Source organism: Pelodiscus sinensis, chromosome 20 (assembly GCF_052426305.1).
Source record: "Pelodiscus sinensis isolate ZL-2025 chromosome 20, ASM5242630v1, whole genome shotgun sequence".
Lineage (NCBI taxonomy): Eukaryota > Metazoa > Chordata > Testudines > Trionychidae > Pelodiscus > Pelodiscus sinensis.
The window spans coordinates 21,942,636-21,959,920 of NC_143071.1; the positions used below are offsets into that span (position 1 = coordinate 21,942,636).

Sequence of the window (17,285 nt, forward strand, 5' to 3'; positions counted from 1 at the left end):
CACTGTCAACAAAAGAATATCAATTGAAATTTAATAAATATTTTGGATAGTTTTCTACATTTTATAATATAGTAATTTTTGTTACAACACAGAATACAAAGTGTATGCTTCACACTTTATTTTTTATTACAAATCTTTGCACTCAGTCAATTGCTAAAACAAAATAATTTGTTTAGAGGAGATAATGCTGCCCACTTCTTATTTCTTTACAGTGTCGCAGGAATAGGTATTTGTATGGGACTTTTGTAGCTGGTATTGCAAACCTTTTAGATGTCAGGTATTCTTAAACATCCGTATACCCCTGCATGGTCCAGCCACCATTCTAGAGGACATGCTTCACTTTCATTGCAGATTGACAGAATGCAAAGAGAGTACTGATAAAAGCTTTTTAAAGATAGCTATAGCACTGAACCCAAGGTTTAAGAATCTGAAATGCCTTCCAAAATTTGAGGGACAAGGTGTGAAGCATGCTTCTAGAAATCTTTAAAGAGAAACACTCCCATGCAGAAACAACAAACTCCAAACCAAATCCCAAACTGCCAAAAAAATAAAATCAACTTTTCTGCTGGCATCTGACTCAGATAATGAAAATGAACATGTATTGGTCTGCACTACTTTGGATTGTTACAGAGCAGAACCCATCATCTGCAAGAGGTGGTTAAATCCTGAAGGGACATAAGAATCTTCAGTGCATCTGGCATGTAAAATATCTTGCGACGCCAGCTACAACAGTTCCATGCAAACACTTTTTCTGACTTGTAAGGTAACATTGTAAACAAGAAGCGGGCAGCATTATCTTCTGCAAATGTAAAAAAAAAAACTTAATTGGCTGAACAAGAAACTGGACTGAGCGGACTTTTAGTCTCTAAATTTTTTTCATAGAATACTAGAACAGAAAGAGATCTCAAGAGGTCATCAAGTCCAATCCTCTGCACTCACGGCAGGATCAAACACCGTCTAGTTCGCCCCTGACAGAAGTTTATTTAGCCTGCTCTTAAAAATCCCCAGGTGATGGAGATTCCACACCCTCCCTAGGCAAATTATTCCAGCGCTTAACCAGCTTACAGTTAAGAAGTTTTTCCTAATGTCCAACCTAAACTTCCTTTGCTGCAATTTAAGCCCATTGCTTTTTTATCCTATCCTCAGTGGTTAAGGAAAATAACAGCTCCTCCTTGTAACATCCATTTAGGTATTTGAAAGCTATTATCATGCCCCTTCTGAGTCTTCTCTTTTGTAGCTAAACAACCCCAGTTCTTTCAGTCATCACTCACAGATTATGTTTTCTAGACTTTTAATAATTTTTGTTGCTCCTCTCTGGAACTTCTCCAATTTCTTCACATCTTTCCTGAAGAAACACAATTCTCCAGTTGAGGCCTAATCAGCATACTTTAGAGTGGAAGAATTATTACTTGTTTCTTGATTGCAATACTCCTTTTAATTCAGCCCAAAATGATGATAAAACTTTTTATCTCTTTCAGCATGTAAAAGTCATTAGTCAGGGCTCACAGAGGGGCTCCTCCCCTTCTGCATCAGTGGGCGGCTACTGCACCTCAGTCCAAGGAGCACCTTTAAGTCCTGGGTCTCATGCCGATGATCAGCTCAGTTCAGTGGGGTAATAAAGCAGTTCAGGTAGTTAGATGCCCAGGTCCTGATTCAAGACGGTACAGCAACAAACAATCAATAGCCCGAGCTCTGGTTCAAGGCAGGCAGCAAGTGAATAGTAAGGCCCGAGCTCTGGCTCAGGGCGGGGCAGCAAAGCAAACAAACCATCAGAATCCAGTGGCCCAGGCCCTGGGTCAGGATGGAGCAGCAAAGCAAGCAAATAGTCGGGAATCCTTGCTTGGGCAAAGATCCAGCAATCTCAGATAGTTGGCCTGAAGTGGGGGAGAGAGAAGACTGACACTTGGGTGGCTGGGGGACGCAGAACCGCCCACTCCACTGCGTCTCAGCCCAAGGCCCTAACAACAGCAGAATGGTCTGCTGCTCAGTCAGCAGGGATCCAGATCGCAACATGCTGATCCCAGCTCTGGCTCAGCCAAACTGTGGTCAGCTATCCCTGGATCACTTCTGTTCTCTCCCTCTGTGCATACTTGGTTCTCCAGCAGGTTCACTGGGTGTTGGGGACTGGCTCCATGATCTTACCCTAGGTAGGACAGAGTGTCCACGTTGGCATTCTTCTTTCCCGACCTGTGCTGGATGGTGAAGACATATTGTTGCAGGGTCAGGTACCATCTCATTATACAGGCATTTGTGTTCCTCATGTTATGTAGTCACTTTAGAGGGGCATGGTCTGTGATCAAAATAAAAGAGTCTCCAAGGAGATAGTAGCACAGTGCCTTGATGCTCCATTTTATGGCCAAAGTCTCTTTCTCAATAACCAAGTACTTCTGCTCTTGGGGAAACAACTCCCGGCTAATGTAGAGAATGGGGGTGTTCTTCCCCATCTATCTCTTGTGAGAGCACCACTCCTAACCCCATGTCTGAGGCATTTGTATGGACCATAAAGGCCAGTCAAAGTTGGAGCTAAATAGGACAGGCTCCCTACATAAGGCATTCTTGAGGGTCTGGAATGCTATCTTGCACTCCATCGACCATCAGATATAACCTTTGTGGGTTATATTTGGCGAGGAGAGCAATGAGAGGGAGCAGTGATAGCTGCAAACTGCAGGTACCTGGCTACCTGGCTAGTTGTAGGAACTGCCACACCTCTTCCTCTTAGTGGTGGGTACTGGATACATCTGGATGGCTTCAACTTTCCCCACCAGGGGACAGATGAGGCGCTATTCCAAATGGTAGCCTAGATACGTGGTCTCTTGCCATCCAGTCTGGCACTTTTTCGGATTGGCTGTGAGGCCTGCATCTTGGAAGGTCCGCAGGACCACTGCTACTTGTAATAAATGTTCTTCCCAATTCCAGCTATAAATAAATTACATCATTAATGTAGGCTGCAGCATATTCCATGTGGGCAGAAAGCAGATGATCCATCATCCGCTGGAAGGTTGCGGGAGCCCCATGACAGCCAAAGGGCATCCTGACAAATTGGAATAGTCCCGAGGGGGTAATAAACACTGTCTTCTCCCACGACCCTGGATTCAGGGGAATCTACCAGTAACCCTTTGTGAGATCAAGGATTATGATAAAATGGTCAGTCCTCAGGCACTCTAGAAGTTCTTCCGTTTGAGGCATTGGATATACATTGAATTTGGAGATGGTGTTCTCTTTCCAGAAGTCTATGCAGAACTGGATGCTCCCATCTGGCTTCAGCACAAGCACCAGGGGCTCTGTGAACATTTGATTACCCTGAGCTCCACTATTGTTTCTACTTCTTGCTCAACTACTTCCCTCCTGTGTCATGGGAGGGGGCAATTACTTTCCCGGACCACCTGGCCTGAAATGATCTGGATGGTATGGGACACCACCGGAATCCAGCCAGAGCATGTTGTCATGGTTTTCTGGAATGCTTCCACAAGACACCGAGCATGCTTCTGCTGGCTCTCGGATAACATATCCCCAAGATGTGGTCCTCTGTCATCCATGAAATCGGGTATCTGTGGGCTTGCGCCAATCCACCTGCCATGATTCAAATAGTGCCCTGCAACACAGCAGTTTTCCTTCCTAAATAGTCACATTGTATGTGTGAAACTATTCCTTCCTAAAGTGGAATACTTTGAATTTATCCTTGTTGAATACATTTATGCTTTTTACCTCAGACCATTTCTCCAGTTTGTCCAGATCATTTTGAATTATGACCCTATTTTCCAAAACATTTGCAACCTCTCCCAGCTTGGCATCATCTGCAGACTTTATAAATGGTCTTTCTATGCCATCATCTAAATTGTAGATTAAGATATTGAACAGAACAAATCCCAAAACTGTTCTCTGTGGAACTCCACTTGTGATGCCCTTATTGCATGACTGTGAACCATTGATAACTCTCTGAGAACGGTTATCCAACCATTTATGCACCCACCTTATAGTAGCCCCACCTAGGTTATATTTCCCTAGTTTATCTGTTACACGGTCATGTGAGACCATATCAAATGCTTTACTAGAGTCTAGGTATACTATATCTATCACTTCCCTCATTTCCATAAGGCTGTCAGGTTGTTTTGACATGATTTGTTCTTGACAAATACATGCTGATGATTACTAATCACCTTCTTATCCTCTAGATGTTTGTAGATGGATTCCTTAATTATTTGCTCCATTCCTTCCTGGCACAAAAGTTAAACTGACTGCTTTGTAGTATCCTGGGTTGTTCTTATTTCCCTTTTTATCGATGGGCACTATGTTTACCCTTTTCCAGTCTTCCAGAATCTCTCCCGTCTTTCATGATTTTTCAAAGAGCAGGCACCTCCTCAAACAGCTTCTTGAGCATTCTAGAATGCATTTCATCGGGCCTTAGAGTCTTGAAGACATCTAACTTTTCTGAGTAACTTTTAACTTGTTCTTTTTCTATTTTAACTGTTGAACCTACCTCCCTTTCTCCAGCATTCACTATTTTAGGCATCACCACCGCCTTTTTAGTGAAAACCGAAATAAATAAGTCATTAAACACTCTGCCATTTCCACATTTTCTGTATTGTTTTTTCCTCTCTTCACTGAGCAATAGGCTGACTCTGTCCTTGGTCTTCCTTTTGTTTCCAATATATTTGTTTTACATTGTTTTATTTTTGAATGAGGTTATTTTTGTCCATAATTCTATATTTGTAAGTTCACTTTTCATGATAGAGATTGTGCTGCAATACTTTTATTAGTTGAATTGAAAATACTATTTATAGTATGCTGTTTAATTAGCTAACAGCAAGTGTGGAGGTGGTCATAGCATCCTGGTTGGAGCAGCCCTTGCCTGCAGGGTGCCTAGGCCCACCTCCAGCAGGGAGTGCTCCAGATAACCTTAACTGGTAACCCTCACCTGGTAAGGGTGAGACTTATCGGTTAACTGGTTAAATCTTCACATCCCTAGTAGAAAACATCCAAAATATTTTAATAAATCTTATTTTATAATGGTTTAACAGTGCAATTAAGCATGATTAAATTTTAATCACATGATTAATTACATTTTTTAATTGTTTGACAGCCCTATTTTAAGATAACATGTCTCTTTAAAAATCAGTTAGATTGATTTAGCTGTGTAAATAAAGCATACTTTCAGCATGCTTCTGTGCTTCTTATTAGCATGTTTTATGTTTGTATGGGATGCCCAAGCTATTTAACATCAGATTTCTTATTTTATGAACATAAGAGAGAACACAATTTTATAGCCAAATCATTATGAAACCTATTATACTGTGGAATATCTTCCAAAGGAAGAGTTGGAACCTCCATTGTTTGAAACATTAAGCATTAAACTGGATTAAGTGCTGGAATAACCTTCCTCTGGAATAACCTTTAGTTCAGCCAGGGTTAAACTAAATGATCTTTATAGGTCTTTCCTCTTGCAAGCATGGAATATTACCCAATAGAGATGTGAAAAAATAGCCATGTACATGGTTAACTGATGAGCCTGGGCTCATTGGTTATCCTTCATGGTTACATGCAAGCTCCTGATATGCGCAGGGAGCCACCTACCCCACTCCCACGCTGCTGCCTCTGTATCGGGGGACAGGCAGGCAGGAGCCAGTATATGCAGGGAGCTGGCTTAAGAGCCGGGTATGTGCAGGGAGCCGGTTTAAAAGCCTACTCACCATGCACACCAGCTCGTGGGCTGCTGCCATGCCTCCTCTGCGCTGCTGCCCCTGTGTTAGAGGCAGCAGTGCGGAGGGACGGGGACAGATGGTGACCCGGTTAATTAAATACCTTTTAACATCCCTGTTACCCAAACCAAAAATTTATGATGAAAGAAGAGAGGACAATCAGGAACGTCTTTGAAGTTTGAAAGACGGGGGAGGAAAAGGCATTCTGCTCGGTGTAAACTCTGACTCATTCTGACTGGCAACCCCCGTAGAGGTTATACTCTTTTCTGTAGCATTTACACAGAAGGACCAAGTACAAACTCTTTTTTATCCAGAAAAGATTATGCAACTTCCTTGGTAGTAAGTGGTGCTAATGTGTTGCAGTTTTATCTGCAGTAAATAATCCAAGCGGGTTGAAGGACAGGGTTTTTTCCACCTAGTTATTGTTAAGAGAAAATATGCCATGATGGGTTTTATAGAGCCCATATGAAGGCTTTCTCTTTTCTTTTTGTTGTTGACTAACTTTTACCTTTTTCAATCTGGATTTTGCAAATGGGACCAGAGGTTTCAAATTCCATTTAGATGACAGTTGACATGCTTAAATATGGAACTTTGACTATCCAAGTATTTATATGAGAAAGTGTACCTTGTGCAAAGAGTAACCAAACCATGTGGACTCTGCTGTCCTCCACCAATAGGTTCACCCGGATAATGAAGACTGGACCTGTTTTGAACAGTCAGCAAGCCTAGATATCAAGTCTTTCTTTGGCTTTGAAAGCACAGTGGAAAAGATTGCCATGAAACAATACACAAGCAATATAAAAAAGGTGAGCACATGGGCACGATGTAGATGTCTGACTAGTTAGATTTAAACGCTAAAAACGTAGCTGTTGTCTCTTAACAGATTAATTGTGCTTGTAGTGCAGGATATTGTGAAGAGTGTGTAGAAAGAGATCTGTGGGTTCTCTTTTGGGATGCCTTTTATTGCATTTCTAAACAAGTCCTGTTTTTATCTAAGACATTTTATTGGCTAAAACATAATTTTGTTTCAAAGGGGAAGGAAATAATAGAATATTACCTGAAGCAGATGGAAGAAGAAGGGATAACATTTGTTCCTCGTTGGACGATTCCTGTTATGTATAAATTAGAAAACAGCACATTCCACATTGCACAGCCAAGTTCTCCTGTTATCAGCGTACCAGATACTGCCATCAAGGAGGGACAAAACAATAAGGAAGTGCTCAACACCTCCAGCAGCCCATCAGACCCCACAGCAGGAACACCTGATGGTATATTTGGCATCTCCTCTGTGGACTGTTTGAATTCTCATTTTTAGTTGGTTTATTTGAAATGCTTGTAGAAAGAAGCTCTGCTTCTTTGAAGACCCTCATATTAGTCTCTGTTTCATTAGTACAGGTTGACCTCTGTGATCCAGTACTCTGGTCCTGCTGGACCCAGGATGTTGCTTGATCAAAGATCCTCGGCCACAGGTTGTGAGTGGCTGGGAGCTCAGCCAGTAGGCAGTCTGGAGGGCCAATGGCCTGGGGGCAGGAAGCCTAGCCAGCAGCCGGGGCAGGACCAGACAAGGACCCCTGTCAACCAAGAGAAAAGCTCCACCAGCAAGGAAAAAGAGCCTCCCTGCTGGCTGGAGGCATGGATCCACTGCCAGCTGGGGGAAAGGAGCTCCTGCAGCTGGAGGCACAAAGCCTCCACTGGCTGGGAAGCCCTCGCTGGCTGGGGATAGGGAAGTCTCTGTTATCCAGGGAAGCAAAGCTGGCGCCGGCAGCCTGAGGCAGGGAACCCCGCTGGCCAGAGTGATGCAGCAGCTGGGAGTGAAGCCCCACAACCATCTGGGGGCAGTACATTGGTCGGGCTGTGGTCTGGAGGGAAGCCCCGGGAGAACCCTATGCCTGACCTCCCATGGTCCAGCAAACTACCTTCTTTGGGACCACTCAGGTCCTGAGAGTGCTGGACCATGGAGCTCCAACCTGTACTCATGTTGGTGCTGACCAGTTCTGGGAATCCTCACATACACACACACTTACCACATTTAATGTCTATCTGGAACCTGGGTAAGTGTGTTGGTAGCTGACTCTGTGATTAAGTAATGGCCAGCATTAAAAAAAAAGAAAAAAATCACACTGAAGACCAGTGGAGAGCAATAGTTTAGATTCCCAGGGAAGAAAGCAGAGAGCTCTGCAAAAATCAGCCTATTATCTTGCAAATGGTTAGCCCTCCAGAACCAAAACTGGGAGCTTTTCACCGTCAATAGATTAGAGACCAAAATCACAGTTTGTTAGCATTTCCAACAGAAGAGGGCCCCTCTGTTCTTTGACTATGCTAAAAAAACCAACAAAACTAAATTCCAAATGTATCTGGAAAATACTTAATTCTTCCTAATGTGTAGTTTCAATTCTTCCTTAACTGTGGATGGAGAATATTCATATACTCCATCTACATGTTCACTTAAATTTAATTCTATTACATCTCAGCTGGGAAGATTTTGTGCAAAAGCAAATGCTTTTGCGCAAAATCTTGCTGCCTGTCTACACTGGCCGCGAGTATTTGCGCAAGAACACTGACTTTGTACTGTACAAAATCAGTGGTTCTTGCGCAAATACTCCGCCGCTCCCACTCAGGGATAAGCCCTCTTGCACAAGTATTCTTGTGCAAGAAAGCTCAATGGCACGGATGCTTTTCATAGAATCATAGAATCATAGGACTGGAAGGGACCTCGAGAGGTCATCGAGTCCAGCCCCCCGCCCTCAAGGCAGGATCAAGCTCCGTCTACACCATCCCTGACAGATGTCTATCTAACCTGTTCTTAAATATCTCCAGAGAGGGAGATTCCACCACCTCCCTTGGCAATTTATTCCAATATTTGACCACCCTGACAGTTAGGAATTTTTTCCTAATGTCCAATCTAAACCTCCCCTGCTGCACTTTAAGCCCATTACTCCTTGTCCTATCCTCAGAAACCAAGAGGAACAAATTTTCTCCTTCCTCCTTATGACACCCTTTTAGATATTTGAAAGCCGCTATCATGTCCCCCTTTAATCTTCTTTTTTCCAAACTAAACAAGCCCAGTTCATGAAGCCTGGCTTCATAGGTCATGTTCTCTAAACCTTTAATCATTCTTGTCGCTCTTCTCTGTACCCTTTCCAATTTCTCCACATCTTTCTTGAAATGTGGCGCCCAGAACTGGACACAGTACTCCAGCTGAGGCCTAACTAGTGCAGAGTAGAGTGGCAGAATGACTTCACGAGTTTTGCTTACAACACACCTGTTAATACAACCTAGAATAAATCTTTTGCACAAAGGCACATGCCAGCATAGACGCTCTCTTGCGCAAATACTTTTAACAGAAAAACTTTTCCATTAAAAGTATTTGCGCAAAATCATGCTAGTCTAGACGCAGCCCTCTGGTATATTCAATGATAATGCACAGAGAGTAGTGGATTAGTCGACAACTTGTATTCTCCTCCCCACCCATCCTTTGCTGCCTCTATATCAAAGGCAGTAAGGGTGTGGGGGGAGGAATCAGTTTCCCCTCAGCATTGTCTCTGCTCCTCTCCATCTACCCCCCGTTGGGCTACTGCCATCTGGGCAATTAGCCCCTCTCAGTCCTGGCTTGTGCTGGGACCAAACCCCACTGCAGCTCTGCAATTTAAAAGGCAGCCTGTGCCCTGGCTCCTACTGCATTTTAAATTTCAGATCTGCAGCTTTGGTCACTGACCCAGCGTGAGCAGGGACTGAGCTGTACTGCCTGCCCACCCAGCTCCTACTAAATTTAGGAGTTGGGCTGGCAGGCAGCCTGGTTCAGTCCCTGCTCGCTCTAGGTCAGGGACAAAAGCTGCGGCTCTGCAATTTAAAAGGTATTAGGAGTGGGGTGGAGGGGTGGGGGGAAGCAGGCGCCTCGGCTCCTAATGCCTTTTAAATTCTAGAGCTGCAGTGGGGTTTGGTCCCAGCATGAGTCAGGACTGAACGGGGCTGTCTTCCGCTATTGAGTAATCAAGTAGTCGATAAAAATTCTATCAAAGTAACCTAAATTTAACATCCCTAGATTATACCAAAGGAAAAAGTCTGACCTTCAGAGATTAAAAGAAACTAATTCAATTACCATTTTGGTCATATTCCGAGTATAGCAAAATCTTGGATGAATGCCAAGCGCAGAGGAAAGGCAACTCACTTGTAAGATATTAGCTAAGGTGTTCATTTATTTTTTCTTAAACTCAACAATTCAGAAATTATCATTTTAATTCAATTGAATGTAATTAAAGCTGACAAGTATGAGCCATGTTGACTGAAAATAAGAACATGGGTTCTTCCATATCAAATAATTGACCTAGTAATTAATAATTGCTGTAACAATGTGTAAATACCATTTCAGACAAACTTGATGCAGACTACATAAAGCGGTATCTGGGTGACTTGACACCATTGCAGGAAAGCTGCCTCATTCGGCTTCGACAGTGGCTCCAGGAAACACACAAGGGCAAAGTAAGAAGCTAGTCACCATTTTTAGCTTTTTGCGTTTCAGAAAAGTACACAATACACAAGATGAACGTCACTGAATTAACAGAATATTAATAATCCATCCCATGGAATTGACAGCCAAGCAGTTTCAGATGTCTGCCTTGTATGACATGACCTCATTTCTTATATCTAGTTATTGTGGAGTGACTATGTCTGATCCTCAAATCTGCTTCCAATGATTGGTTGTTTAATCCAGTTATTTTTAGATAGGACAGAGAAAGCATGAGCAGTCCTCATATTCTGTATGATTGTCAAAGGTATGAAATACAATGTTGCCAGTGTCTTCTATTCTTCCTGCAGAAACATATTTTATTGTAGAAGGGTTTTATAACCAAGAGGGATCTAACCATACATTTATATGATAGTATTGTGTTACACACAGAAGCTTCAGAGGGGTGGCCTAGTTAGTCTGTATCAGGAAAAACTTAAAAAACAACAAATAGTCTAATAGCACCTTAAAGACTAACAAAACATGTAGATGTTATCATGAGCTTTCGTGAGCACAAGCCATTTCTTCAGATGTACACTTTGGTCATTTGTTACACACAAACGGTCAAAATTTTCCCACGTTAAGATCTCACAAATATTTGCTTTGGATGAATTAAAGAAGCGTGATCATCTTGGTTTTTTTGCAACCTTAAAACTCGTTATTCCACAGAGTGCATGGGAGGATCCTAGAATAAATGCTTGAACAGAAAATTTTTGCTAATTTCAATTCTTGTCTGGAACAAGAAATGAATAAGTCATGATACAGTTCAAAAACTAAGAAGGCCTAGTGATTGTGCAAACAATGCACTTATCTTCCCCGTGGGAGATTGCAGTTCTGTAACAATGGAGCTAAAAGAAGTGGATTGTGCCCATGAAAGCTCATGATACCATCTACATTTTTTTTGTTAGTCTCTAAGGTGCCTCCCTTGACATTCAAATCAAGAGAAGAAAGTGGGGATGGCGAGGCCACATTCTCAGAAAACCATCTTCCAGTATAGTCCAACAAGCTCTCACATGGAACCCACAAGGAAAACGCAAAAGAGGAAGACCTTGGATAATGTGGAGAAGATCTACTGAGATTGATGGAAGACAAATGGGGTACTCCTGGAGTCAGCTAGAAGTTTTGTCTCGAGACAGAGTAAAGTGGACGAGACTTGTAGGGGACCTATGCTCCACTTGGAGTACAAGGGTTTAGTAGTAGTAGTAGTAAGGTGCTGCAAGACTATTCGTTATTTTTAAAAAAATTCAGTTACAGACTAGCACTGCTACCCCTCTGAAACTTCTAAACCAAAGAGGCACTTTTCTTTCTTTACTCTTTTTTTCCTGTCCTCTTAAAAAAAAAATCCCTAAAGTGATGTTCTGATAAGTTTGCAATTGTCTTCCTTTAATTAGTAGTAAAATTCAATCTGTATATTTGCATTCAAGTTTCTGTAAATTGGCTGATTTTAAATGTCAAAGTTTCAGACCTTAATCAGTAATTGTTTTCCCATAGATCCCAAAAGATGAACACATTTTACGATTCTTGCGTGCCCGGGACTTCAATATTGACAAAGCCAGAGAGATCCTTTGCCAATCACTAACATGGCGTAAACAGCACCAGGTGGACTATATTCTGGATACCTGGAACCCACCACAAGTATTGCAAGATTATTATGCAGGAGGTTGGCATCACCATGACAAAGGTACATTTTAGATACTGATGACCACTTTATAATCAGAATTAAATAACTTTGTTGAACATTCATCAGATATATGCTGGGAGAGTGTGGGCAGTACTTGCAAACCACACTAACTTAATTGCTTTTAAGTGAAATGTAGTATGAAAGCGAGAGTAGGCAAACTAACAGGACTCCTGATTCCTTGTTCTTAGCTCTGACGCTAATTTTGATCAAATCATTTAGGTTTTTTGAGACGTTTGTAAAAAATGGTAAATGTTCTCCATTGAGCTGTTGTGAGAGTTATTAATCCCATTTATACAGCATTCTGAATTACGTGGGTGAAAGAAGCTATAAAATGCTGAGTATAAATTATTATCCTGTTTAGTGATTAAAATATATATGTAAATAAACATACTTCTTCGAGTGGTTGCTCTTGTCCATTCAAATTAGGTGTGCGCACCACGTGCATCGCGTCTTCCAGAGTGTTTTCCCTAGCGGTACCCGTAGCGCTGGCAGGGCGCCCCCTGGAGTGGCGCCACCATGGCAGGGCATAAATACCCCTGCCTCCATGAGGAGAAGCTGCCCCACCTCAGTTCCTTCTTACCGCCTGTGACGGTTGTTGGAGTGTGTCTTTCTCTTAGATCAGTTAATGGTTCCCATTTCTCTTAGTATTGTAGATAGTTCTAAATAGTTCACTTAGATAGTTAGTGTCTTTTTGTTTTCCTTCTCCCCCTTCAGGGGTGAGGAATGCCAGGGCCGCAAGGCTTTAAGGTGTGCGCTGTCTGCACAAAGTTCATGCCCAAAGGAGACCCTCACGACAGTTGTCTGAAGTATCTGGTTGAGGGCCATCTTACGGACACCTGTAAGATCTGCAAGTCTTTTAAGCCACGCACTAAGAGGGAGAGAGACTCTCGTCTAAAACTTCTCCTCATGGAGGCAGCTTTACAGCTTTACACTGTGCGGTGCACAGTGCACCGGCGTCCACGTAGGATGGTCCATCCCAAGGCCGGGCCTCAGCATCGAGGGCCTGGCACCGGTCTCGCTCTCCGGCACCGAGGAGGTCAAGAACGTCTCGTGGTAGGTCTCCGAGCTGAGTATCCAAGTCAGGCCTACATCACGGTGCCGAGTCACCAGTGCACAAGTCATCATCCTTCACAGTGTGGCGTAAGCAAGCGGGACGTCCGTTTAGTCCAGGGCAATTACCCTTGCACCACCCTTCCATGCCGGACACCTTTGAGGCGGCGCAAAACCTCATTAGTCTCACTACCTTCCTTCCGTCATCGGTTGAGGTGGAAGGGTCGAGGTCGCCTACGCCGGAGGCCGTGCTGGCTCCGGCTTCGCCTCCGCACCAGCATGACCCGGACGCCTCTGGCCACTTTTGCAGTGTGACCGTCCCCGGTGGGACCAGTACCGCTTGCTTCCTCATCGGTGCCAGTCTCGACGCAGGCCGCCAGGCTTCACCCGGCGCCCGACTGGGCCCGACCATCCTCTGTGCTGGGACCTCTCCCAGACTCCATCTTGGCTGCACCGGTGCCATACCACTCTAGCCATGTGGCAACGTCTACGGCACCGTCATCCTCGACGCCGGCGATGAGCAGCTTTCCAGCGGTGCCGTTCCAGCCGTCGGCACCGGGCCCTTCAGCATCAGCTTCTTCAGCACCGATGCACTCGTTGGCACCATCGCAGGCACTGGCATTGACCTTATGGACCTTGCCAGTACCGCCATCGACAGTGACATCAGCTTCTTTGGGGTTCGTCTTGCAACCGGTACCGGCTTCGGCACCGCAGCCTTGCTCCGTGTTGGCACCGCAACCAGCTTCGGTACCGGGACCGGTCCTCCCGGTGCCACAACCGACTCCATCCCGGGCACTGGGGCTTGTCCCTCCGGCACTTACTCCACCCCCCCGGCATCAGTATCGGGGATCCCGGTACCGCAACAGGCACCGTTAACGGCACCAGGACCGGTCTTCCTGGTGCCGGCATGCCCTCATTGGGCACACGCGGGCAAACCCGAGTCCATGGCCAGTTTGCTCCTCCTTTGGTGACAGGACATTCGTCATCTGCTCCTCCTTGGCCGGAGTCCGACTACTCGTCAGATTCTGATGCGGCATCGTTCAGATCGGAGTCCTTGGGAGCTTCCTCAGCTCATAGATCTCATTCCCGGCACTGATGTGATCGTTTGCGGGTGCAGCAGACTTGGCCACCTCAACCGCAGTTGCCTTTCTGGACACCGTGGGCTTACCACCAGTGGCAGGAGCCTGTGCCCTCCTCTGTGGTGTCAGGAGCCCCAGGCCGCCGAACACAACCATCGGCATCGCTGTCGTGATTCCCTCCTTCCCCCCAGAGGTCGCTTGCCTCGGATGCCGCGGCTGAGCCACAGGCCTCGGTACCGGAGCCACTTCCGCAAGCGGTACCACCTGCCCAACCAGCGCCTCAACTGGTTCCTACGCCAGTCCCGGCACCGATCCAGGAGTCGTCGTCGTCATCATCTCCTGATGAAGCCTTGGCAGATCCTGCACCGGCACTGCCTACTATGGATGCCCGAGCGCATCAGGAGCTGCTTAGGTGTCTGGCCTCCAATCTGGATGTCCCTGTGGAGCCAGTAGTGGAGGACACGGATCCCATGATTGACATCCTCTCGGAGGATGCGCCCGCCCATTTGGCTTTGCCACTTAATAAGACCGTGGCCAAAATTACCAATGCCTTAAAAGGAGTCGAGAGGCGCTATTACATTCCCCAGTTGGGGCACGAACACCTGTACTCCCAACCTGTCCCCGGGTCGTTGGTTGTTAAGGCTGCGGCCCAAAGGGAGAAACATCCCCAGCCGGGGCTGTCCCTAAAAGCTGGGGAGCCCAAGCGTCTTGACCTGATAGGCCGTAACGTGTATGCCACCAGTGAGGTGCAACTCCGCATTGCTAATCAGCAAGTGATGCTGAGTCGTTATGCTTTTAATACCTGGCAGGCCGTGGATAAGTTTAAGGACAGGCTGCCTGTCGAGACCCGTCAGGAGTTTGCGGCCATGACCTCTGAGGGTAAAAACATCGCACGCATGGCCCTCCAGGTTTCCCTGGACGCTGTCGACTCTGCAGCCCGCACCATGGCATCAGGTGTGGTTATGCGCCGTGGTGCCTGGGTGCAGGTGTCTGGAATACCTCCTGATGTCCAGACTACTATTCAGGATCTGCCTTTTGACGGCAAGGCGTTATTCTCGGAGCATACGGACTCGAGGCTCCATACGCTCAAGGACACGAGATCTATTCTCCGGTCCTTGGGGATCCACACGCTGGCTCCTCAGCATCGTCAGCTGCCCTACAGACAGCAGGGGAGACCGCAGTCCCAGGTCCCCCGTGGGGATTACTGGAGACGCCGTCCTCGTGCTCCTAGTGGGGGTGCAGGGGCGGCTGCGGGCCCCTCGTCCTCAAGGGGTCGTCGACATTGCCCGAGAGGGGACAACCCCCGTGGGGTTGGTCAAGGTCCCTCCCAGCAGCACAAGCACCAATTTTGACGGGCCGCTAGAGAGTCGCGCACCAGCCTCCCACCCTGGCACCCCGTTTGGGGCCAGGTTATCCCGGTTTGCTTAGGCCTGGGCAGAAATCACGACCAACGCCTGGGTCATAAGGATAGTCAGGAGTGGCTATACCATCCCTTTTCTGGGTTCGCCCCCTTCCAACCCGCCCATCCCGTCCCTCTTCAGGGACACCTCTCACAAAGACACCCTCCTCCAAAAGGGAGCCGTGGAGAGGGTCCCTTTACATCTGGAGGGCAAGAGGTTATTTCATTGTCCTGAAACCCAAGGGCAGGGTTCGTCCCATCTTAGATCTCAGGGACCTCAACAAGGCAGTCGTGAAATCCAAGTTCAGAATGGTAACCCTGGCTTCTGTCATTTCGGTTCTCCAGTTAGGAGACTGGTACGCAACTCTCGATCTCAAGGATGCTTACTTCCATGTGGCAATAAGACCCAGCCACAGGAGGTTCCTCCATTTTATTGTTTCCCGATGCCACTTCCAATTTACAGTGTTCCCATTTGGCCTTTCAACAGCACCAAGGGTCTTTACAAAATGCATGGCAGTTTTAGCGGCGTTCCTCCGCAAAAAAGGGGTACATGTGTTTCCGTACCTGGACGACTGGCTAATTCACGGTCGTTCCTACGAACAAGTTGAGGCCCATGTGTCCCTCACAAGGGCCCTCTTCGTAAGGCTGGGACTCATGCTAAATGAGGAAAAGTCATTGTTGACTCCCTCTCGGCACTTTGAATTCGTACGTGCCCTCCTGGACACCAGGGTGGCGAGGGCACTTCTCCCCAGAACCAGGTTCCTGTCCATAGTGGAGCTGGTCTCCGAATTAACTCGGTTCCCTATCACGACCACTTGGGTCTGCTCGAGGCTGCTGGGTCACATGGCGGCGTGTACGTATGTGGTACGCCATGCTCGAATGAGGCTCAAGCCTCTGCAGACCTGGTTGGCAAAGGCATTCAATCAGTCCACGGTTCTCACAGTGCCTCCGGAGGTGATAGCCTCCTTACAATGGTGGACTCAGGAGGAGGTGGTGTGCAGCTGGGTTCCCTTCACCGTACCTCCCCCCTTGCTTACACTGGTCACAGATGCCTCAGACCTGGGTTGGGGAGCACACCTGGGGTGTCACAGGACCCAGGGTGTCTCGTCCCCTGAAGAGCGGGCTCTGCACATAAATGTCTGGGAGCTCAGGGCAGTCAGGAGAGCGTGCAAGACCTTCCTGTCGAAGCTCTCTCACTGTTCTATCCTGGTCCACATGGATAACACGGTGGCTGTTTTTTACCTCAGCAGGCAGGGGGAGCCTGGTCGCCTCCCCTCTGTCGCGAGTCTCTGTGCCTCTGGGACCTGTGTGTAGAGCACAACATAGTTTTGCAGGCAGAGTACCTGCCGGGGTGCAAAAACCTGCTGGCCGATGCTCTGAGCAGGTCCTTTGGAGCCCATGAGTGGTCTCTCAGGGACTCGGCTCGTCGTCAGATCTTCCACAGGTGGGGTTGTCCCTTATTAAACCTGTTTGCCTCGGCATGCAATACCAAGTGTCAGAGTTACTGCTCCCTGTTGGGGCTGGGGGAACACTCCTGGGGGGATGCCATGACGGTGACATGGCCGGCAGGCATCCTCTATGTGTTCCCTCCATTTCCCCTAATTCCCAGGGTTCTGACCAGGGTCAAGACCTTCAGGTCCACGGTCATCCTGATAACCCCTCGGTGGCCCAGACAATTCTGGTTCCTTATACTGGTGGACATGCTCAGCGAGGAGCCTATAACGCTCCTGCCAGCTCGGGATCTCCTGACCCAACCTTGGGACAGAGGGACCATGGTTCACCCGAATCTCAGCTCTCCCCCCCGATGGCCTGGTTTATCCGTGGCTGACTCAACCAGAAAGGGAATGTTCCCAGGAGGTACAGATGGTGCTCCTAA

At 46.6% G+C, this 17,285-nt stretch overlaps 1 protein-coding gene across 3 annotated transcripts in view; it reads left to right on the plus strand.

Annotated features, from left to right (window-relative positions):
* Positions 1-17,285, plus strand: part of SEC14L1 (SEC14 like lipid binding 1) — a 110,009-nt gene that overhangs the window by 68,156 nt on the left and 24,568 nt on the right. For all 3 annotated transcript variants that reach the window (XM_089771961.1, XM_075903576.2, XM_075903577.2), the window contains 4 exons: positions 6,374-6,502; positions 6,730-6,964; positions 10,066-10,175; positions 11,692-11,881. In XM_089771961.1, the coding sequence (XP_089628087.1) occupies positions 6,374-6,502; positions 6,730-6,964; positions 10,066-10,175; positions 11,692-11,881 (664 nt within the window). The remainder of the gene's footprint in view (positions 1-6,373; positions 6,503-6,729; positions 6,965-10,065; positions 10,176-11,691; positions 11,882-17,285) is intronic.